The sequence below is a fragment of the Cetorhinus maximus genome, chromosome 22, assembly GCF_964194155.1.
Source record: "Cetorhinus maximus chromosome 22, sCetMax3.hap1.1, whole genome shotgun sequence".
NCBI classification, from domain to species: Eukaryota; Metazoa; Chordata; class Chondrichthyes; order Lamniformes; family Cetorhinidae; genus Cetorhinus; species Cetorhinus maximus.
This window is the reverse complement of record NC_135900.1, coordinates 46399574-46423492: the sequence shown is the minus strand read 5'-3', so window position 1 is coordinate 46423492 and position 23919 is coordinate 46399574. Positions and strand designations below refer to the sequence as shown.

The 23919-nt window shown below is 44.9% G+C and overlaps 1 protein-coding gene across 1 annotated transcript in view; it reads left to right on the top strand.

Moving 5' to 3' along the window:
• cacna1c (calcium channel, voltage-dependent, L type, alpha 1C subunit) overlaps positions 1-23919 on the top strand; it is a 1337968-nt gene that overhangs the window by 1303458 nt on the left and 10591 nt on the right. The window contains exon 48 of the mRNA XM_078568241.1: positions 20205-20525. Within this exon, the coding sequence (XP_078424367.1) occupies positions 20205-20525 (321 nt within the window). The remainder of the gene's footprint in view (positions 1-20204; positions 20526-23919) is intronic.

The following is a 23919-nucleotide window of genomic DNA, read 5'->3' as shown; positions in this document are numbered from 1 at the left end:
GTGAGAATTCAAAGAGCGAGTTTGAATGGGAGCAGTGAGACAGTGAATAGAGATTAAAGAGCGAGTTTGAGCGGTGACAGTGAGACAGTTGTGAGAGTTTAAAGAGCGAGTATGAGAGGGAGCAGTGTGACAATGGTGTGAGCTTAAAGAGCACATTTGAGCAGGGACAGTGAGACAGTTATGAGACATTAAAGAGCGAGTCTGGGAGGCAGCGGTGAGAAATCAAAGAGAGATTCTGAGAGGGAGCAGTGTGACAGCGCCAAGAACTAAAGATGGTGTCTGAGAGGGAGCAGCAAGACAGCAGCAAGAGTTTAAAGAACAAGTCTGAGAGTGACCAGTGAGACAGCGGTGAGAGTTTAAAGAGCGAGTCTGAGAGGGAGCTTTGAGACTGGTGAGAATTTAGAGAGCAAGTCTGAGAGGGAGCAGTGAGACAGTGGTGTGAGATTGAAGAGTGATTTTGAGCAGGGACAGTGAGACAGTGGTGAGAGATTAAAGTGTATTTCTGAGAGGGGGCAGTGAGACAGTGGTGAGAATTCAAAGAGCGAGTTTGAACGGGAGCAGTGAGACAGTGAATAGAGATTAAAGAGCGAGTTTGAACGGGAGCAGTGAGACAGTGAATAGAGATTAAAGAGCGAGTTTGAACGGGAGCAGTGAGACAGTGAATAGAGATTAAAGAGCGAGTTTGAGCGGTGACAGTGAGACAGTGAATAGAGATTAAAGAGCGAGTTTGAGCGTTGACAGTGAGACAGTGAATAGAGATTAAAGAGCGAGTTTGAGCGGTGACAGTGAGACAGTTGTGAGAGTTTAAAGAGAGATTCTGAGAGGGAGCAGTGTGACAGCGCCAAGAACTAAAGATGGTTTCTGAGAGGGAGCAGCAAGACAGCAGCAAGAGTTTAAAGAACAAGTCTGAGAGTGACCAGTGAGACAGCGGTGAGAGTTTAAAGAGCGAGTCTGAGAGGGAGCTTTGAGACAGCGGTGAGAGTTTATAAGTGGCCCTGAAAGGGAGCAGTGAGACAGCACCAAGATTTTAAAGAGCGAGTCTGAGAGGCAGCAATGAGAGAGTAGCAAGAGTATAAAGAGCGAGTTTGAGAGGGAGCAGTGAGACAGCAGCAAGAGATTAATGAGTGAGGCTGAGAGGGAGCAGTGAGACAGTTGGGAGAATTTAAACAGTAAGTCTGAGGGGGAGCAGTCAGGGAATGGCAACAGTTTAAAGAGCAAGTCTGAGGGAGCAGCGAGACAGCAGCAAGAGTTTAAAGAGCGAGTTTGAGAGGGAGCAGTGAGAGAGTTGTGAAAATTTACAGAGCGAGGTTGAGAGGGAACATTGAGACAGTGGTGAGAATTTAAAGACTGAGTTTTAGAGGGAGCTCTGAGATAGCAGTGAGAATTTAAAGAGCGAGTCTGAGAGGGAGCAGTGAGAGTGGCAAGAGATTAAAGAGCGAGTTTGAGAGGGAGCAGTGAGACAGCGGTGAGAGTTTAAAGAACGGGTCTGAGAGAGATTAGTGAGACTGTGGTGAGAGATTAAAGAGCGAGTCAGAGGAAGCAGTGAGAATATGAAGAGCAGTTTTGAGAGAGAGCAGTAAGACAGCGGCAAGCATTTAAAGAGCAAGTCCATAAGGCTGCAGTGAGACAGCAGCAAGTGTTTATAGATCAGAATAAGAGGGAGCAGTGAAAGAGTGGCAAGAGATTAAAGAGCGAGTCCGAGAGGGAGCAGTAACACAGCAACAAGAGTTTAAAGAGAGGGTCTGAGAGGGAGCAGTGAGGCAGTGGCGAGAATTTAAAAGAGTGATTCTGAGAGGGAGCAATGAGACAGCTGCAAGAGTTTAAAAGTGGGCCTGAGAGGGGACAGTGAGGCAGCGGCAAGCGTTTAAAGAGGGGCTCTTAGAGGGAGCAGCAAGACAGTGGTGAGAATTTAACTAGTGAGTCTGAGAGGGCAGTGAGGCAGTGGCGAGAGTTTGAAGAGTTGTTGGTGAGTCTCTGGTTTCAGAGTGGAATGTCTGCATTCTAAAGAAAATCAAAGGGGAAACTTTTACCTCGGTGGGTGGGCGCGCACCAGACCTGCTCGAGTGCAAAATAATGTGCTTTGATGACAATTAAAAGGCCTGTTAAGGCCATTAAAGCCTCAATTAACTTATGTTTTTCGCTGCCCGTCCAAGCTTACGGTTGGCGGGCAAGCGAAAAGGCCAAGTGCCCTTTCCACTTTTTAGGAAACCTCATCCATTGGCTGGATGAGTTTTCCAAAAGAAAAAAAAAAGAAATAAAAATTTTAAAATTTAATTAATAACATGTCCCTGCTCATGTGATGGAGTCACATGTTTTATAACATTCTTAAATTCTCCATTTTTTTGGAAAAACTCTCCATCTACCTGAGGCAGCTCTGTGCCTCAGGGAGATTCTCAAGCACGCGCTCGCCCCACTCGCCATCCTCTTCCCTGCCCTGCACAGGCAGCGATAAGCGCTGCCACTAGTGTTTCATGCTGGGCGGGCTTTATTCTCCCGCCAGTGTGAACTTTCCTTCTGGCCTCGATCGTGGGCAGCGGGCAGCTTCCTGAACACCTCTGCCCGTCCCCACCGAGCCCGCCTGACAAGGGCTAAATTCTGCCCAAAGTGTGATGAAATTGAAAGAAGGTAAATGATTGGTTGATGATTATTTTTTCTCTTTTCTATGTCTAAACTACAGTGCTCTTTCAAATTAGGAGCTGGGAAATTAAAAATATTTGAAACCTAATTAGTTAAATAAACCATAATAAGGATGGTAAGGCAGGTGATGAGTTGCAGCTACAGTTTGTGGGAGCTAGTGAACACCAGTGATCCATAGCGACCACATCTGCAGTAAGCGTCTCCAGCACCAGGAACTTTGGCTCAGAGTTGATGAGCCGGAGTCGGGGCTTAGGACACTGCTGTGCATCAGGGAGGGTGAAAGTTACCTGGACACTGTTCCAAAAGGCAGTCGATGAATGCATATTTCTCTCATGACGTTTAATTTTTCCACTTTTGTCTTTTTTTGAGGGATAAATGAGAAAGGACAAAATGCTAGTTTGCTCCATTTGTCATTTCCTTTATCTTCAGCCCATTTAAATTGTTGTCAAAGTACCAAAATGTTTCAATGTAATTAACAGTGGCAGTAAATTGTATAGAAACATATAACCTGTGGAAAGTTTGTTTGTCAACTACATGCATATTTTCACATTTAATGTCAGGTCATTGTGAATATTAACCTATCTACATTCTGATGTTAAATATTTAATGTTTTATAAAATTATAAATATAGAGTCAAATTAAAATACCAGACTGATCATTGTATTTTCTAAGTAGCATGTTAAATTTATCTAATCCATTTGAAAAAGAATCAATTCACTAAAAAAAAGGCAGAGCAGGTCCAAGGGGCCAAATGGCCTACTCCTGCTCCTAATTCATATGTTTGTATGTAACCCTTAGGCTACGTTCTTCAGATTTGGTCCTTGGTTAGGGACAGGTTGTGTTATATGGATCAAAGCGAGTTGGTGAAATATGAAGCTAGACACAGAACCTTTTTTTTTTGCTAGTAGGTTTCCTCACATACCTCTGCCTCCTGTCCACCCACCCAGTGTCCCAGCAGGCTCTTTATATTTGCTCTATCCTTAATTAAACAAGCCCTTCATCTGAGCAGGCAGGAAAATGGAGGTAAGGTCACAACCAGATCAGCCACCATCTTACTGAATGGTAGAGCAGGCTTGAGAGGACGAATGGCCTACTCCTGCTCCTACTTCTTATAATCTTATGCCACAATCAGTCACATGCTGCCTTAGTGTCAAGGGCAGTCACTCTCACCTCACCTGTGGAATTCAGTTCACTCGTCCAAGTTTGGACCAAGGCAGTAATGACGTCTGGAGTTGAATGTCCCTGGTGGAACCCAAACTGAGTGGAACCCAAACTGAGTGTCGGTGAGCAGGCAATTACTGAGAAAATGTCATTTGATAGCACCATCACTGACACCTTCCATCACTTTGGTGATGATCGAGAGCCAAATTGGCCCAGTTGGATTTGTTCTGCTTTTTGTGGACGTGACATAGCTGGGAATTTTCCTCATTATCTGGTAGGTGCCAGTGTTTTAGCTCTACTGGAACAGCTTGGCTAGGGGCACAGCTAGTTTTGGAGCATAAGTCCTCAGTACTACAGCCGGGATGTTGTCAGGGTTCACAGTATTTGCTGTATCCAATGCCTTCAGTCGTCCTTGATATTCCATGGAGTGAATCAAACATGTTGAAGGACTGGCATCTATGATGCAGGGGAAATCAGAAGGAAGCCGAGATGTTCACATCAGAAAAGGAGTAATAGAGAAAGAGGGAAGTAGGATTCTGATGAAAGGTCATGACCTGAAATGTTAACTCTGTTTCTCTCTCCACAGATGCTGCCAAACCTGCTGAGTATTTCCAGCATTTCCTGTTTTAAATTAAATAAAAATTGGCCTCCTTTGTATTGTTTACCACATGAAATTCCGACTATATCCACATCTGATGAATGTTGAATGAAGATGTTTATAATTAAATAAGGGAGTTAAAATGCACATTGCGGCAGAGAGAAGTTACCAGGCACTGAAAACTGTCAGCCTCAATTTTGATTAGTTTGTCCAAAAGACGACAAGACAAACAAACTTATAAAAGAGTGAAAAAAAATGTTCCTTACTTAGCTCACCCCAACACGTGTTTTGACAACCATTAATGGTGCGGCAACTGGCATTAGAATGTGTGCAATCTAAACTCTGGTTGCGATGCTTTATGATCTGAAGTCACCTTAACCTCCATCACCACACTTGCCAACATTATGGGCCTGATTTTAACTCACTGTTAAAATCAGGCCCATAGTGGGCTTCTTTGTCCTGGATGGCGTCAAGCTTCTTGTGTTGTTGGAGTTGCATTCATCCAGGCAAGTGGAGAGCATTCCATCACACTGTTGACTTGTGCTTTGTAGATGGTGACCAGGCTTTGGGGAGTCAGGAGGTGAGTTACTCACCACAGAATTCCTAGCCTCTGTCGTGTAGTCACAGTATTTATATAGCTAGCCCAGTTCAGTTTCTGATCAATGGTAACCCCCAGGACCTTGGTAGTGGAGGATTCAATGATGGTAATGACATTGAATGTCAAGGAGCAATGGTTAGATTCTCTCTTGTTAAAGATGGTCATTGTCTGACATTTGTGTGGTGTGAATGTTACTTGCCAGTGGTCAGCCCAAGCCTGGATATTGTCCAGATCTTGCTGCATTTGGATATGGACTGCGTCAGTATCTGAGGAGTCACGAATGGTGCTGAACATTGTGCAATCATCAGCAAACATCCCCACTTCTGACCTTGTTTTGGAAGGAAGGTCATTGATGAAGCAGCTGAAGATGGTTGGGCCTAGGACACTACCCTGAGGAACTCCTGCAGTGATGTCCTGGAGCTGAGATGATTGACCTTCAACAACCACGATCATCTTCCTTCGTGCTATGTATGACTCCAACCAGCGGAGAGTTTTACTCATGAATCCTATTGACACCAGTTTTACTCGGGCTCCTGGATGCCACTCTCCATCAAATGCTGCCTTGATGTCAAGGACGGTCACTCTCACCTCACCTTTTCTTTTTATTCTTCACGAGATGTGGGCATCACTGGCCAGCATTTATTGCCTACCCCTAATTGCCCTTGTTCAGAGGACATTTTAAGAGTCAACCATATTGCTGCGGGTCTGGAGTCACATGTAGGCCAGACCAGGTAAGGACAGCAGATTTCCTCCCCTAAAGGACATTAGTGAACCAGATGGGTTTTTACAACAATTGGCAATGGTTTTGTGGTCATCAGCAGATTTTTAATTCCAGATTTTTATTGAATTAAAGTTTCACCATATGCCTTGGTGGGATCAGAACCCAGGTCACCAAAGCGTTACCCTGAGTGTCTGGAATTCTAGTCTAGTGACAATACCACTATGCCACCACTTACCCCGAGTTCAGCTCTTTTGTCCATGTTTGGACCAAGGCTGTAATGAAGTCAGGAGCTAAGTGACCCTGGTGGAACCCAAACTGAGCGTCGGTAAGCAGGTTATTGCTAAGCAAGTGCCACTTGATAGCACTGTTGACCCCTTCCATCACTTTACTGATGATCGAGAGTAGACTGAGAGGGCGGTAATTGGTTGGGTTGGATTTGTCCTGCTTTTTGTATTCAGGACATACTTGGGCAATTTTCCACATTGCCAGCTAGGTGCCAGTGTTGTTGCTGTACTGGAACAACTTGATTAGGGGTGCAGCAAGTTTTGGAGCACAAGCCTTCAGTGCAATTACCAGAATATTTGCCAGGGCCCATAGCCTTTGCAGTATCCAGTGCCTTCAGCCATTTTTTGATATCACGTGGAGTGAACCAAATTGGCTGAAGACTGGCATCTGTGATGCTGGTGACCTCCAGAGGAGACCAAGATAGATCATCCACTCAGCATGTCTGGTTGAAGGTTCTTGCAAATTCTTCAGCCTTATCTTTTGCACTGATTTGCTGGGTTCCTCCATCATTGAGGATGGGAATATTTGTGGAGCCTCCTCCTCCAGTGAGTTGTTTAATTTTCCACCACCATTCATGGCTGAATGTGGCAGGACTGCAGAGCTTAGACTTGATCCGTTGGTTGTGGATTCACTTAGCTCTGTCGATCACTTGCTGCTTATGCTGTTTGGCATGCAAGTAGTCCTGCATTGTAGCTTCACTGGGTTGACATCTCATTTTTAGCTATGCCTGGTGCTGCTCCTGGCATGCCCTCCTGCACTCTTCATTGAACCAGGGTTGATCCCCTGTCTTGGTGGTAATGATAGAATGGGGGACATGCCGGGCCATGAAGTGGCAGATTGTGGTTGAGTACAATTCTGTTGCTGCTCATGGCCCACAGCACCTCATGGATGCCCAGTTTTGAGTTTCTAGATCTGTTTGAAATCTATCCCATTTAGTACAGTGGTAGTGCCACACAAGACGATGGAGGATATCCCCAATGTGAAGACAGGACTTTGTCTCCACTGTACGATGATCACTCCTACTGATACTGTCATGGACAGACGCATCTGTGGCAGGCAGATCGGTGAGGATGAAGTCAAGTATGTTTTTCGCTCTTGTTGGTTCCCTCACCACCTGCCACAGACCCAGTCTAACAGCTATCTCCTTTAGGACTCGGCGAGCTCGATCTGTAGTGGTGCTACCAAGCTACTCTTGGTGATGGACATTGAAGTCCCCCACCGAGAGTACATTATGCACCCTTGCCACCCTCGGTGCTTCCTCCAAGTGGTGTTCAACATGGAGGAGCACTGATTCATCAGCTGAGGGAGGGCAGTACGTGGTAATCAGCAGGAGGTTTTCTTTCCCATGTTTGACCTGATGCCACGAGACTTCATGGGGTCCAGAGTCGATGTTGAGGACTCCCAGGGCAACTCCCTCCCGACTGTACATTACTGTGCCATCACCTCTGCTGGGTCTGTCCTGGTGGTAGAACAGGACATACCCAGGGATGGTGATGGTGGTATATGGGACATTGCCTGTAAAGGTATGATTCTGTGAGTATGACTATATCAGGCTGTTGCTTGACTAGTCTATGAAACAGCTCTCCCAATTTTGGCACAAGGCCCCGAGACATTAGTAAAGAGGACTATGCAGGGTCGACAGGGCTGTTGGCCATTGTTGTTTCCGGTGCCTAGGTCAATGCCAGGTGGTTTGTCGGGTTTCATTCCTTTTTATTGACTTTTTAGCGGTTGGATACAACTGAGTGGCTTGATAGGCCATTTCAGAGGGCAATTAAGAGTCAAACACATGTTGAGGATACCCAACCTCTCATTCTTCTTAGCTCCAGAGAATATAGGCCCAATTTACTCAGCCTCTCACATGAGGACAACTCTCTCAAGCCAGGGACCAATCCACTGAACCTTTGTTGTACTGACTCCAATGCAAGTATATCCTTCCTTAGATATGGAAACCTAAACTGCACAGAGTACTGCAGGTGTGAATTCATCAAAGCAAGACCTCCAAATTTTTGTATTCGAATCCCCTTGCACTAAAGGCGAACATATGATTTATCTTTCTAATTGCTGACCGTACCTGCATGCAAACTTCCTGTGTTCCTTGTACAAGTGCACCCAAGTCTTTCTGTGCATCAACATTTTGATATTTCATGCATTTAAAATTCTGCTTTTCTGTTTTTATTACCAAAATGAATAACCTCACACTTCCTCACATTATACTCCATCTGCCACCGTGTTGTCCACTTACCTAACCTGTCTATATCTCTTTGCAGCCTCTTTGTGTCCTCCTCAAATTACATTCCCGACTAGCTTTGTATCATCAACAAACTTGGATACATTACTCTCAGTCTTTCATCTAAGTCATTAATATAGATTGTAAATAGCTGAAGCCCCAGCACTGATCCTTGCAGCATTTCACTAGTTACAGACTGCTAACTACCAACTATCCCAATGCTGCTTCCTATCTGCTAACCAATCCTCCATTCATGCTAATATACTACCTCCAATTCTATGGGCAGGATCTTCTAGTCGGCGAGCAGTAAAATGACATGGGATGATGTCAGCTGTGTGCCCGCCGACCTGTCAAATTATTGAGGCCATTGAAAAAGTAACTAACCTCATTAATGGACCTGCCCGTCCAACCTTAAGGTTGGCGGGCAGGCCGGGAGCCCTGGTGGGCTTAAGAAAAAGCATTAAACCTCATCCACGGGTGGGATGAGGTTTCATGAGGGGTTTTAAATATTTAATAAAGGTTTCAATAAAAGTTATGGACATGTCCCAACTCATGTGACAGTGTCACATGAAGGGACACGTCAAGGAAATCTTGCTGTCAATTGTTTAACAATTTTTAATTTAGAGCCGATCTCCCCGAGGCAGCACTTAGCCTCAGGGGGATCAGTGTGCTCTATCACGTGCATGTGGATATCACGCTGGGCAGGCCTTAATTGGCCCGCCCACGTAAAATGGCAGAACGCCCCTGATTGGGGGCGTTGATCTCGCACTACCCCCCCCTCCCCGATAGGGGGAAAATTTTTCCCCCATGAACCTTTATCTTGCATTTTAATTTTTTGTGCGTCGGATCTTATCAAATGCCTTTGGGAAATCCAAGTATATTACTACTGGCTCTCCTTTATCTACCCTAATAGTTACATCCTAAAAAAAACTCTAATAAATTTATCAAACACAATTTCTCTTTTGTAAAGCTATGTTGGCTCTGTTTGACCATACTATAATTTTCTAAGTGCATTGTTAAGATTTCCTGAATAATAGATTCCAGCATTTTCCCAATGACTGATATCAGGCTAAGAGTACAATTACATTTGCTTTTCAGATTTTAGCCCCTTAAGTTTCTCCAATACTTTTTCTCTGTTGATATTAATTACCATAAGTTCCACACCATACGTAATTTGTGTCTTCCACTGTGAAGACAGACACAAAACATTTGTTCGATGTCTCCTCATTCTCCATGATCATTTCTCTTGTCTCTGCCTCTAAGGGACCAAAATTTACTTTAGTTACTTGCCTCCTTTTTATGTACTCATCAAATCTCTTACAATCTGTTTTTTATTTTCCTGGATAGTTTATTTTCATTCAACCTTTTCCCCTTTTTATCAAGTTTTTGATTGTCCTTTGCTGGTTTCCAAAACTCTCCCAATCCTCAGGCTTACCACTACTCTTCATGACATCACTGGCCTCTTCTTTTAATTTAATTATATTGTTAACTTCCCAAGTAAGACACAGATGGATCTTCCTTGCTGGGTTTTTGTTTTTTAATGGAATGCATTTAGAACATTTTGAATAATTTCTTTAAGTGTTTCCCACTCTTTATTTGCCACCATACCTTTTAGTCTATTTACTCTCCCCTCATAATTATGTATTCAATTTTGTTCAAGCTTAAGATTCTTGCTTGGGAATGAAGTATGTATCCTCAATCTTAATATGGAATTCAATTGTATTGTTATCACTTTGTCTGAGAGGTTTTATTTTACAAAGAGATTACTCATTAAACCTGCCTCAATTACACAAGACTAGATTTAAAATAGTTTTATCCTTAGTTGATTCCACAATGTATTGTACCAGAAAATTGTCATGAAAGCATTCTACTAACTTACCTTCCATGCCACCTTTGCCAATTTGATTTGTCCAGTCTATATGAAGATTAAAGTCCTTCATGATTATTGCCTTTTTTATAAGCTCCAATTACTTCTTGCTTAATGCTCTGTCCAATGTCGTAACTACATTTAAGGGATCTATAAATTACTCCCACTGGTATTTTTTGACCCTTGTTATTCCTAATTTCCACCCAAACTGATTCTACTTCCTGATCTTCTGATCCTTACTTATTACTGAGGAGGATACAAAGAGTCCACAAAGGGATATAGATAGGTTAAGTGACTGCAAAAGAGGGGCAGATATATTGCGTTTACTGTGGGAGTATATTGTGGGAGAGTGTGAGTATATTGTGGGAGAATGTGAGGCGTTCCACTTTGATAGAAAGGATTGAAATGCAAAACATTATATAAATGAAGAGACTACAGAATGCTGCCATACAGAGTAATTTGTGCGTCCTCATACATGAAACACATATAGCATACAGGTACAGCAAGTACTTAGGAAAGCAAATGGCAAGTGGCCTTTATTGCAAAGAGAATGGAGTATAAAAGTAGGGAAAACTTGCTAAAACTGTACCGGGCATTAAGATCAGACCTAGAGTACTGCTGCAGTTTTGGTCTCCTTATTTGAGGAGGGATCCTTCAAGCCAAAGATGGAAATGTTCACCATCTGGGTTGTTTGGTACAGTTCTAGTGGGTACATAGGTGACTGCTAAGGCCAATCTCCACCCAGAAGGTTCTGCTACAAATAGGACAGGATATCACAGACAGTTGAGTTTTGGACTAGTTGCTGGCTCAGGATTTCCTCTCCTTGCATTTTCCTTCTGCCTCTGATATGCACTTGCTTTCAGAGGAGGTTGCAATGCTCTTTCATTTGTTTGCACCAGGTGCAGTGATCCTGAGCGAACTTCGCCCAGGACTCAAAGACAATATCAAAACTCTTAAGTGAAGCCTTCAGAGTGTCCTTGTAGCGCCTTCTTTGACCACCATGAGAGCGCACCCCAGAATCAAGGAGCAGCATTTTCCCATCGGTGAGCGCTGGGCAGGGCCCGCTCGCCGATGCATAAGATGACACATGGAGATGTCAGGTGGGTGTCCTGACTTCACCACACGTCATTTAGATTTTCAGTTCGGTGAGCGAGCAGCCAACTTGGCCTTAATTGGCCCGCCCACTTAAAATGGCGGTGCAGACCCAATCGGGGGTGCCGATTGGGTTCGTGCCCGCCCCCGCCCGCCTCCGCCCAACTCCCCCGATGGAGGGAAATTCCTGGCCAAGCTTTCCATAGAAAATTTGCTTTGGTAAACGAGCATCAGGCATTCTGACTACATGCCCAGCCCAATTTAGTTGTGACTGTCTCAATATCATGTGGATGTTTGATATGTCAGCTCGGATGAGTGCCTCAGTTTCTGGTATTTTGTCCTGCCATCTGATCTTCAGAAACTTCCGACAGCAACTCAAGTGAAAGTGGTTGAGCTTCTTGGCATGATACTGCTACAAAGTCCAGGTCTTGCATGTGTAGAACAGAGTGTGCAGGACTGTTGCTCTATAGATTTTCAGTTTGGTGGGCCAACTTACTCCTCCTCATTCCCAGACTGATGTTCAAAGTCTGCCAAGGAATTCACCTGCTTTTGCAATTCTTGCATTTGTTTCATCGTTAATATAGACCGCTCAAGAGAGGGCGCTGCCGTGATAAGTGAACTTATCCACTGCTGACAGCTCCTGGTCATGGACTGAAACCTTGGGCTCGAAATAGGGCTTTCCTAGAACAGGCTGGTACATTATCTGTTTTCTTTGCGATGATTCTAAGGCTGAAGTTGTTGCATGCATTGAAGAACAACTCCATGCCACATTGCATGTTCAGCTCTGAACTGGCAGCTAGTGCATAGTCATCAGCAAAAAGGAAATTGTGAAGTATGTCCTTGGGGACTTTGGTCTATGCTTGGAGTCACGCAGGTTGAGCAGCTTTTCATCCATGCAGTATCTGATTTTGATGCCAGGTTCACCATCATAGAAGGCATCAGAGAGCATGGCAGAGAAAAACATGCTGAAGAGGGTTGGCACTAACACGCAGCCCTGTTTAGCTCCATTAGTGACTGGGAATGGGTCAGAAGATTCACCATCATTCCAGACAAGCACAAGCATACCGTCATGAAACTGTGAAACCATTATGATGTATTTCTCAGGACAGCCGAATTTCTCTATTATCTTCCAAAGGCCCTCACAACTGACTGAGTCAAAGGCCTTGGTCAAGTCAACAAATGTAATGTAGAGGCCCATGTTCTGTTCTTGGCATTTTTCCTCGAATTGTCTAACTGCAAACACCATATCATTGATTCCCCGGCCTTTTCTGAAACTGCACTGATACTCTGTCAGCAGATCTAGGTCGAGATGTTGCACTAAGCAGTTCAGAAGGACTCTAGTGAAGATTTTGCCAGTGATGGAGAGGAGTGAAATTCTTCTATGATTGTCACAAGATTGGCAAGTTCCTTTCCGCTTCTACAGGTGAATAATGGAGGCATTTTGTGTCCTTGCTGGATGGCTCCTTACTCCCACATAGACTGAAAGAGTTCAGTGAACTTCTTGACCAGGCATTGACTTCCAGCCTTATAGACCCCAGCTGAGACAGTAATCGCTTCTGGAGCTTTGCTGCTAGACAAGAGTTTGATTGCATTCGTCTTTGCTAACTGACTGGGCGGGCTATCAAGAGAACAATTGATGGCAACCTGTGGCAGCCTGTTGATTGTTTTTTTATTGATGGATGGAGGCCAATTGAGGATGTGGTTAAAGTGCTCTGCCCATCTTTTTAGAATTTGGTCTTTATTGTGAGCAGTGTTGACCTGTCCACACCAAGGATTAGCGATGAACCAGATCTCAAAACATCGTAGAATCTCTTCCAGTCTTTGTGGTCTGCATGTGACTGAAGTTGGTCTACTTTTTAATTCAACCAACTGTCTTGCATCTCTCTGAGCTTGCATTGGACAGTCCTATGGATGTTTTGGTAGACATCATGCTTGGATAATGATGACTTGTCATTGAGATAAACCCTATAGAGGCAATGTTTCTCCTCCAGTAGTTTCTGCATACCTCATTGTTTTCATCAAACCAAACTTGATGCTTATAAGGGCTAGGGCCAGGAGCCTCCAGAGCAGTGGCGTACACTATCTCCCTGAAGGTCGCCCAGACATCCTCAATGCAGTGTGTCCATTTTCATTGTACACGGGCAGTTCCCGAGTTTCTCTGAGAGAGAGATTCCTTCATGACTGCCTGCTTGAGCTTTGAGACATTGAGAGACTTCTGGATCTTCATGCCCTGGGGGCTTCTAGGCAGCTAGGTCTTAAGAACGGATATACATGCATTGGAAACAGTTTGAGAAGGTTCACTAGGTTGATTCCTGGGATGAAGAGATTGTTTTATGAGAAAGGTTGAACAGGTTTGACCTGTACTCATTACAGTTTAGAAAAATGAGAAGTGATCTTATTGAAACATATAAATTTCTGAAAAGGGGCTTAACAGATAGATGCTGAGAGAATGTTTCCCCTTGTGAAGAACATCTCAAACTGGGGGACCTGGTTTCAGGATAAAAGACCGCCCATTTAAGATGGAGATTGTGGAGAAATTATTCTTTCAGAGGGTCATAAATCTTTGGAATTCTTTACTTCAGAAAATCTGTAGAGGCTAAGTCATTGAATATAGTCAGGGCTAAGGTAGTCAAATTTTTAAACTATAGGTGAGTAAAGTGCTTGTGGAACAGACAGGACAGTGGAGGTGACCTCAAGCGAGATCTGGTCAGTGACAATTTTATTAAGTGATGGAGCAGGCATGATGAGCTGTATGGCCTACTGCTGCTCCTATTTCTTTTGTTCTTATTTTACTGACCTTCTGTCATCCTTTCCTATCAGGGATAATCATCTTCCTTTTCCTTTCTGCCTGCCTTTTTGACATGTGTACCCTGGAATATTTATTTCCCAACCTTGGTCACCTTGTAACCAAGGGTTAGATTTTAGGCTCTGTCGAGGGCGGGAATGAAGGAAGACAAGTGATAAAAATATTTTCACCAGGTCGGGGGAATACCAGCTGCAAGAATCCATCCAATCTGCTAATGAGTGCAATTATGTTTCTTAAAGAGCTCATTGAGAGCTCATTTGAGGAGCCTGTTCTGATTTTGGTGGGGGGGGAATGAGTTGCATGCTGGGTCAGTGGCAGACCAGGTGCATGCTAGCAACACAACAGGGAACAAGTCATGGCCAGCCCAGGAAATTAGGTGAATGCATAAAAGGGAGAACGGCGCGAAGAGATCATTGGCATACAGGTGACATTAGATATACGCAGGTTGCAGGGAGAATGCTGACTGCACACAGTGCAGGGGTTGTCGCCCTCCTGATGTCATGGGAGCTTCAGAGGAAGGGGCAAGGCTTTCAGCGCACAGCTGTGAAGCCACTTGAGCACAAGAAAGGCAGCAGCTGGTAATAGCAACATGGCTGTCAGATTTCCGGTCCAATAGTGACGAGGAGCAACATTCTACACAGGAGGAGTAGAACTCTGGGCTTGAGGAGCACCGAGGAGAGAAATGAGGAGCAGGAAGGACATGGAGGCCACACGTTCAGCATAGACTGTACCGCCAAAAATGGAGTTACCTGAACATGTCTACGAACAAGTACCACAGGATACTGTGACTCTCTAGGCAGATGGTCACAGAGATTTGTGCCTTAATAACAGAAGGCCTCACACCTCAGAGCACTTCTTGCCATGCCCTGTGAGTAGCCATCAAAGTTACTATGGCATTGAACCTCTTTGCCTCTGGCTCTTTCCAAGAATTAGCTGGTGTCCCACAAACAGCTGCACACCACTGCACTGGTTACTGATGCCCTATTGCAAGAGCTTGGGAATACATTCAATTCCAGACATATGGGAATCGTAGGTGCAAAGCGTTTTGCCTCTATCACTGGTCTGCCTCACATGCATGACATTATTGATTGCATCCATGTGGCCATCAAGGCACCCACTGACTGTCCAGTAAGATTTATCAGCAGGAAGGGCTTCCACTCCCTCAATGTTCAAAAAGTCTGTGACAATGTTATGATCCCAGCTGAGATTACCCCTGGACAAGCCTGATCCCAGGGTGCAACCCAGCTTGATATTTGATTGTTTAGATACATGGAGAGTAGTTACTGAACAGAGTCACAGGAGTCAGCTGATTAACTTTTAACAAAAGAATAAAACATTTATTCAACAAGATAAGATGAACTATATTACAATACTCCTTCACCCACAACTATACCTTTACAGATAAATACAGATGTGTAAGGATAACACAAGTTACAAAAGCTAACTTATACTCTAATGTTCACAGTAAGTACACAGTCCACGTACCAATAGGCACCCTGTAGTCAGACACACCACACCCTGAAACCATGTGACAGATGTCACCTCAACCAGGTGCTATGGATCTCTCCTCCACTCCCCCCAGATGCTTGTCACCCCATGAGCCAACCAGTCTCATGGAACTCCTTCTCTCACACGAGGGTTTCCAATCTCAACTCTCTAAGGACTTGCTTTGGAATCTTCTCCCAAACCGATGCTTTCTCTCATACGCCTTCCACAAGGGTTCACCTCTAGGGTTTCAAACTTTCCTTCCGATGTTCCTCTTCCCTGGGCCATCACATGCATTCAAGCTGTCTTCCACGCACTCTCTCTTACAGACCTTCAGCCGTCTCGTACCTCTTGCTAGCTGTTCTAGCTTTAAATCTGCTTTCCACACTTTTGTCTCTTTAAATCTGAAGTTTGGAGCCATTCTCTCTGTCCTTCACCCTTAACTTCATTAATAGGACCTTTTCCAGGTTCCTGTCCTTCCTTTGACTAGAAAGTCTGCTTAGGACTTTCCCCTGTTCCACTCCCCCGGATTTTTAGGGTCTTTTCTTTAGCTTGAGACTGGCCATCTGTCCCCTTCTAGGCTGCTTCCCTGGCAGCTATCTTCAAAACCAGCTGAACTCCAACAGCTTCCAAAACAAATTGCTGTTTCTAGCTTTTCTGTGTGCGTGTCTGAGAGGGACCTGCCTCTCTGCACCCTTGTTGCTGCTTTTTTTTCTACTCTTGTTTGCTTAACTTAGCTTATGGTTGTAAAACTCTCATTAGAATTGCAAGCACCTTTTAAAGTGAAACTAAAACTCAATCTGACCTTTCTTAACACACAAATACAGAAATACTAACCAAACTTAAACATTAAAGCTAAAACTCATTCCTACCACCCACAAATACCAATATAACTTACTTAGAATGTCTCTATTTCCTAACAGCCACAACAAGAGCTTCCTATATGCGTTCGTTATCCTGTAAACTGCCATGACTCCTTCATCCTCTGCCAATTCAGGCTGCCACAGCTATCCAGCTACCCCCCAAACTTGTGTTTGTTGGGAGGGTGTTAGTTACAGAATGGTGCCTCTTAAAGAAATCTTATCGTCTTCAGTAGGTTAACTGTAAGTCTTCATTAACAAGTAGAACAATTTACATGTGTACAGTAAAAGGCACAGGCTAGGAGCTATCTCTGTGCTTAGGCCTTTTCCAGTCTCTGCTCAACACCACATTGACCCCTGGGTCTGGGCCATGTGCCTTCTTACATCACTGTGTGGGTGGTACTGTACTCAGTCCCACATTAACTCTGTATGTGCCAGACCCTTATACTACACCACCCCCGCAAAGCTTTATCCGTTGTACATGCAGTTACACTAGTTTACTTCATGTCTTACATTGTTATCAGTCTCATGCATTTACATTGTTGTTACCACAATATTGTTATTACTAAATTATTGCTATTACGGTATTAGCATTATTACAACATTCATACTACCCCATCTCCCCCTGCAAGTCCTTGCATTTACAAGTTCAGGAGGTCTGGAGGCCTTGTAACCCTTCCATATCTTGTTCGCCATTCTGTTGGAGGACTGGTAGGCTCTTTTGTTCCTGATTCTTCCTCTTGGCTTGGAGGTTGGACTGGCATTTGGGTATATTTTTATTCTTTTCTTCCATCCTTTCTGTCGTACTGCACTTGGTCAGTTCAGCTGTTGCGTTGATCAGTGGTTGCTGCTGCTCTAAATTGTTTCTGGCGGTGTGGACGAACATTATGCTCATCTCCGTGTCGCTTCTTTTTTTTTTCTTTCTACGTGTAGGCCATCTCAATGCCCTCTGTGGCTGAGGAAGATCGTTCCTGTGGCGAGAAGAAGGTTTAGCAGAACGCTCACCTCTGCTTTTTGCTGATAATGGTGGAAAACTGATACCAGGTTCCAGCATCCCTTGTGGTTATAGCATGCTGGCTGAAAGCTGCGGTGTGTACACGATGGTTGCTGTGTTGACCAGCTGTACCATGTTGTAGTTGGAGGTAGAGGCTTCTCGACCTGTTGATCATTCTGTTGTACCTCTTCCACTGGAGGTATCGTAGTTATTTCATGGACAGTAGGCTGGTCTGACCACTAGGGGTTTTCTAGGACCTGCAATAAGAATGGAGAAATCTGCTCTGCAAAGAGAGGAGAGTTCAGAGCTGAAGTCCAAGTCTGAATACTCTTTAGATTTGAGTACGCAGGACCGTGCAGATCTGGTTGGCTAACAACAGTGGTTGTCTTGACATCCTGACTTCTTAAAGAAGTCTTCAAAGTCTTCAGTAGGTTAACTATAAGTCTTTATTAACAAGTAGAACTATTTAAACATATATAGTGAAAGGTACAGGCTAGGAACTATCTCTGTGCTTAGGCCTTTTCCAGTCTCTGCTCAACATCACAGTGACTCCTGGGTCTGAGTCATGTGCCTTCTTACATCACTATTTAGGCAATACTGGACTCAGTCCCACATTAATCCTATATGTACCAGATCCTTATACTAAAGCAATGTGCTCCTCACCCAGTGCCACCCCATCTAGCCCATGAGAGAACCCACCAAGGTGACTATACCTGAGCTAGTGGAGAGTGTGCCTATTCTGAGGTACTTTCTGGTAGCGCTTGGCCTGGTGTGGACATAGGGTCTAATCTTTGCACCTCGACGTTTGAACTGCGGAAGATACAGGAAGAGATCATGAGAATGATCCTTGGAGAGCAGAGGCCTCTGTAATACTGAAGCTTTTCAATGCATCTGAGTCTTCATCATGCTGTTGGACACACTGGAATGCAAAGCATCCCCTTAATCTACATAATCCAATTTCGATTTACCTTCTTGACCAGGGATGCCCTCCTCGCCTACCTGATTTGCTTGTGGTCTCCAATGCCCCCTTTTCCATGGCGCTGTGCAGGATGAGGAGCTCTCTTCCTGGCTGGACCATTTTGAGAGAGAGATAAGGCACCTCTGGCCTCAATGGCCAATGTCAACCACTTTTTGACATTAGTAGCTGCTTACAACAGCGTTGGCAGCTCCTCAACAGTGCTTTGACTCTGAGCCTTGCTGAGGGTTAAGTACCCTGGGCACACATGCCCCCAATGTTCAGGAACAACATTCAACCTCGACCTCCTCAGCTGGCGTGTCTGCTGAAGGTTAAATATTCAAAGGCCATAAGGGTCTGACTTTGTACTCACCTTGTCAGAGTGAATAAGGTCATTGAACCTTTTCTGTATTGCACGAAATTGTGGTCAGAATGAATTTCGTGCCTGTGTTCTCCGCCACCTCAATCCAGATCTGTTTGGTCTGAGAGGGTGACCTTCCCCCGCCACCCCCCACAGAAAGAGGACCTCCCTCATCTCCCTCACTGCCTCCAGGAGAGTCTTAAAGTCAACATCGGCAAAACTAGGAGCACTCCTGCCTAGATTTCAGCCCTCTCCCTCTCACACTCCATCAGTAATAGAGCAATCATGAAACATCAGCTACAGTAATGGATGCCATGGTAGGTTTAAATCAGAAATAAAAACAGAAAATGCTGGAAAAACTCAGCAGGTCTGGCAGCACCTGTGGAGCGAGAGAAACAGAGTTAACGTTTCGAGTCCATATGACTCTTCTTCAGAGCAGGTTTAAATCAGGCCACTCTCTTTCTGTCTCACCCCTGTTTCCCATCACCCCCGGGCCACCCCCTCCACCACCACCCTACAGCCACTAATTAGCTACCCAAACCATCCTCCAGCTGTGAAAACTGGGGGCTGTGGCTGCTTCTCCCCAAGGCAAGATTTGGGACCCAGATACAGTCCCAATATCAATTTCCCACCTCAGAAGGAAAATCAGGCCCCATGTGTCTGTAATAGTGATTAGATTTAAATCATTTATCTATATTTATGCCACTAGTTTGATTTTCTTATTATGAATGCTTTGCATATTTAGACAAAAAAACTTTAATTTAAAGAGACTTTAGCCACTGTTCTTTACATGGACCTTATTTGCTGATGCTCCCTTACTGTTAAACTCTCTATCCCTTCATGACTCCCCTGCTTGTCTTTACCCAAATCACTAAGCTGCTCTATTGCCTTGAATTTTCTTTTTAGATTTCAAAATCTTCCTTCACCTGATTCCTCTCACCCAACCTTTTATTTTAAAGCCCTATCCACAGCCCTAGTTATAGGATATGCCAAGAGACTGATCTGAGCCTGGTTTAAGTGGAGCCCATCCCAACAGAACAGCTTCCCCTTTCACCTGTACTGTGCCAGTGCCCCATGAATCGAAACCACTTCTTCCCACACTACTTCCTGAGCCACGCTTCAGTGATTTGCCTTCAAGCTTAATAATGGCACACTAAGAGCTAATGAGGCACCATGGTTTGGCTACCATGGGAAAGCACATAAGGAAGTGTGGTTCTTCCAGTATAGATGATAAAGATCATCCAGCACTAATGAAAGCCTGGAGGGTAACCGCTATGTTTCTGGTCAAAATTATCTTCCTAATAATTCTTTCCCATCATATTGGTCTGATCTCTGATTTGTACCCTAATTCTTCAAACCTGCAGTGCAAACAAGGGATGATGTAGTGTCATTTGTGTCCAATATAATATTCAATAGTTGTAAAAATAAATGATTTTTGATATGAATAGCACTTTGGAAAGTTAATTGTTTGATATAGTAGTGAAATAACTTTTTTTTAATTCACTGATCCTGTTGTGTCTGTATTTGTTTCATAGAGTATTTCTTTTCATCATACAGGCATTGGCTGTTGCAGGACTAAACCCATTGCTGAGGAGAAGCCATTCTCCAACACAATTTTCCAGATTATGTGCCACACCTCCAGCAACTCCATGTAGTAGGAAGAGGTTGCAACAGCGTATTCCAACATTTTTTCTGGATGGCATTGAATCCTATGAGAAACTAAACAGCAGCCTTCCATCAGTAAACTGTAGTTCCTGGAACTCTGACAACTCAAATGAAAATATCAAAAAGGCCAGGCCAGTCTCTCTGACCGTGCCCTATCACTTCAGGGAAAAGGGAACTGAGTTTCATGGCAGTGCTGGGAGTTTAGTAGGAGCGGTAAGTTTAAAATTAGTATTGAATATTTCTCTTTGTTACTATGTTAATAATAGAGGTGTTAGAGAACTTCCCATTCATATTTGCAAGAAATTATTTCTCTTGTAAGTTTGCAAGTAACTTAATTTAACTTGATGTCCATTTTTGGAATGAAACTTTTTTCTTTTACATCTGTTGACAGCATCAAGCACTTACAGTTCATTTGTAGCATGGGTTAAATGCATGCTAAAACACCCTTAACATTGTCACATGCCATCCTTGTCGAACAAGAATGCCTTCATAGTGCTGAAGGTGTAAGCAACCTATCAGTTCGTAAGCCATGGAGATCCTGGACCAATTTGCAGAGATGCTGGGCTAAAAATTGGCTTACCCTGGTTTTCGGGCATGGGGGTTGCGCAGTTTTGGTCTCCATATTTAAGGAAGGACATATTTCGTTGGAAGTGGTACAGCGAAGGTTCACTAGATTGGTTCCTGGGGTGAAAGGGCTGTTCTATCATGTGAAGCTGAGTAAATTGGGCCTATTCTCTCTGGAATTTACACGAATGAGAGGTGGTCACATTAAACATACAAGATGCTGAAGGGAGTTGACAGGGTAGACACTGAGAGGTTGTTCCACAAGTTGGCAAATCTAAAAAATGGGGGCACAGACTCAGGGTAAGGGGCTGATCATTTAAGACAAAGATGAAGAGAAATTTCTTCACTCAAAGGATTGTGAATCCTTGGAATCCTGTATCCCAGAGGACTGTGGATACTGCATCGTTGAATATATTTAAGGCTGAGATAGACATTTTTTTTGGTGTCTCAGGAAATCAGGGGATGTGGGGAGTGAGCAGGAATATAGAGTTAAGGCAAAAGATCAGCCATGATCATACTGACTGATAGAGCAGTCTCAAGAGGGCGTAGGGTCCGCCCCTGTTCCTATTCCCTACATTCTTAGTATAGAGTTTAGATCAGCATGAGGTAAGTCACCATGCATAAGCAGGCTGCAGCCAGGCCAGGGGTAAAGGATGGTTCATTTGCCAGTTCACCAGAGAGCAAGTTCTGTGGCAGGGATTAAGATGAGGACCTTGATGGGGTGACATAGAGGCAAGCAATGGTGGACATGTAGACCAAGATGCTGGGCTCATTGGCTGATATGCCAAACAGCCTCCTGTCACTGTGAAGAAACATGGAGATGCCCAGCTCTAAGTTAAATAAGAACATAAGAAATAGGAACAGGAGTAGACCATTCGGCCCCTCGAGCCTGCTCCACCATTCAATAAGACCATGGCTGATCTTTTTGTGTTTCGATTTCCACATTCCCATCTAACCCTGTTAACTTTTGATTTCCTTGCTTAACAAGAATCTATCCACTTCTGCCTTAAAAAATATTCAATGACCCCACCTCCACCACCTTCTGAGGCAAAAAGTTCCAAAGTCACAAAACCCTCTGAGGAAAAAAATTTATCCTCATCTCTTGCCAGAGGGAATCATACAGAGTATGCCCTCTCCACAGTCTCTGCTGCATCCCTATGCCATGTTGCAGCCCAGAGTTATTGGACGGAATCGTCCGGTCCCCTTGGCGGCGGGCGCCATGGTGGGCAGAGGGGTACATTTTGGCAGGAGAGGCAGAAATCAGTTTCACACCGGCCTGAAAGCACACTGGGATCATCCGATAGTGTCCGCCATAGTGGTACACGAAATCTCGCTGGAGGCTGGCATGAACCCGATTTGCATCCTGGTAATGGAATGCAAGGTAAGGCCTGACCGGAATCATCCCCAGTGGGAAAACACGTCAGCCCAGAACTGTATGGACAAGCAAGATATGCAGAAATCAGGACTCACCTTTAGGGCCTTGCTTAGATCGTGAACATCCGAGGAGAAGAAGTTGCTGGAGCCCTACAGATACCAGACCCTGGAGGAACACGTGCATCGCATACTGGGTGGATTCTCATGTACATGGCTCTGCTGCAAAGCAGCTCACGGAAGATGAGAGGTCACCATTTATGTTTCAGATCTGCTTCGGGATATCAGGGTTTCGGCCGTAGGCTGCTACGGGTGATCTTTGGGGGATGGGTGAGGGCAAGAGGAATGTCTAGGTGTGACTAAGAGGAAGGTGGTGGGGGGTGTGGGTGAGTTTGAGAGGAGGGGGATGACGGTGTCAGTAGTGGGTGAGGTTGGGAGGTGGGGGATGAAGGTATGAGGGAGGAGGTGAGGTTGGGAGTACAGAGGGCGGAGGGTGTAACGGGGGGGAGAATGCAGCAAATAGGGAGGTAAGTATAGGTTGCGGAGGAAGGTGTAAGGGAGGGAGTTCGGATCGGGAAGGTGTCCGGGGAGAGGAGGGAGTAAGGGTGGAGGAGGGAGTAAGGTTGCAGGAGGGAGTAAGGGGGGGATGTCCAGGTGAACATGCAAGGGAAGGATCGCTGGAGTCAATGATTCCCTCCTGGGGCACAAACTGAGGGTAGGCATGGTAGGAGGGAATGGTGAGTGTGAGAAGGGGCAGAGGGAGCCAGTAGGGTGGAAGGGTGAGGTTACATCAGTAATGGTAGAAGGGACAGCGCGAGTAGTTGGTGGGGACTCGGAGGCAGACACGCACCTTGTGGGTGGGAAGGAGGAGGTCCGGGAGGTCAATGTGGATGGGGGTGGGATTCTCATGAAGGTAGGGAACATCCATGTTCACCTGGACATCCTGAAAAGACAAGGGTTCGGGTTAGTAGGTGACAGTGTGGAGGTGGAAGGTGATGTCTGGCGGGGCTCGAGAGTGATGGGGCTATGGATGTCTAAGGGAGGGGAAAGGATAGGGGATCTGACAATATACTTGACAATGGTTGCCGAAATCGAAAGTGAACAGAGCCTCATCTTGGATGGCCCAGGTGCTGCATGGATCCTGCAATCAGTGGGATGACTCATGAGACCTGAAAACCATTACATGTTATTCAGTGAAAATTAATATATTTTCAGATTATAAAGTGACAAAATGTGTTCACCCATGCAATAACTTGTGATCAGAGTTTCTTAACTTTTCTAGGCCTGCCATTTCTTCTAGGCGCTGTCCTGACATCCGCAGCAGGGGTGGAGACAGCCCGTGCAATGATTGGCCCTGTTGCCTCTGATGACTTTGGCATGTGTCCTCTGGAGAGTCGAGGCCTTGAGGGCCCTGGCTTGCTTTTGCCATCCTCCGGTGGGCCAACTGCTCCCTCTTCTGTGACAGAGGACAAGGCTGAGGAGGCCACAGGCAAAGGTGACTTGGAAGGGGCGGACAGCCTCTGAGACTCCTGAGTGAATGACCCATGGGTGTCCAGCTGCCACTTCTCCACCCTTTGGGTGCCCGAGGGCTCTGGCCTGACTCCTTGAGGGGAAGGAGCACCTAGAAGGATGTCGAGGTGCCCCGTTTCCCTCTCTCGTTGCCACTGCAGGA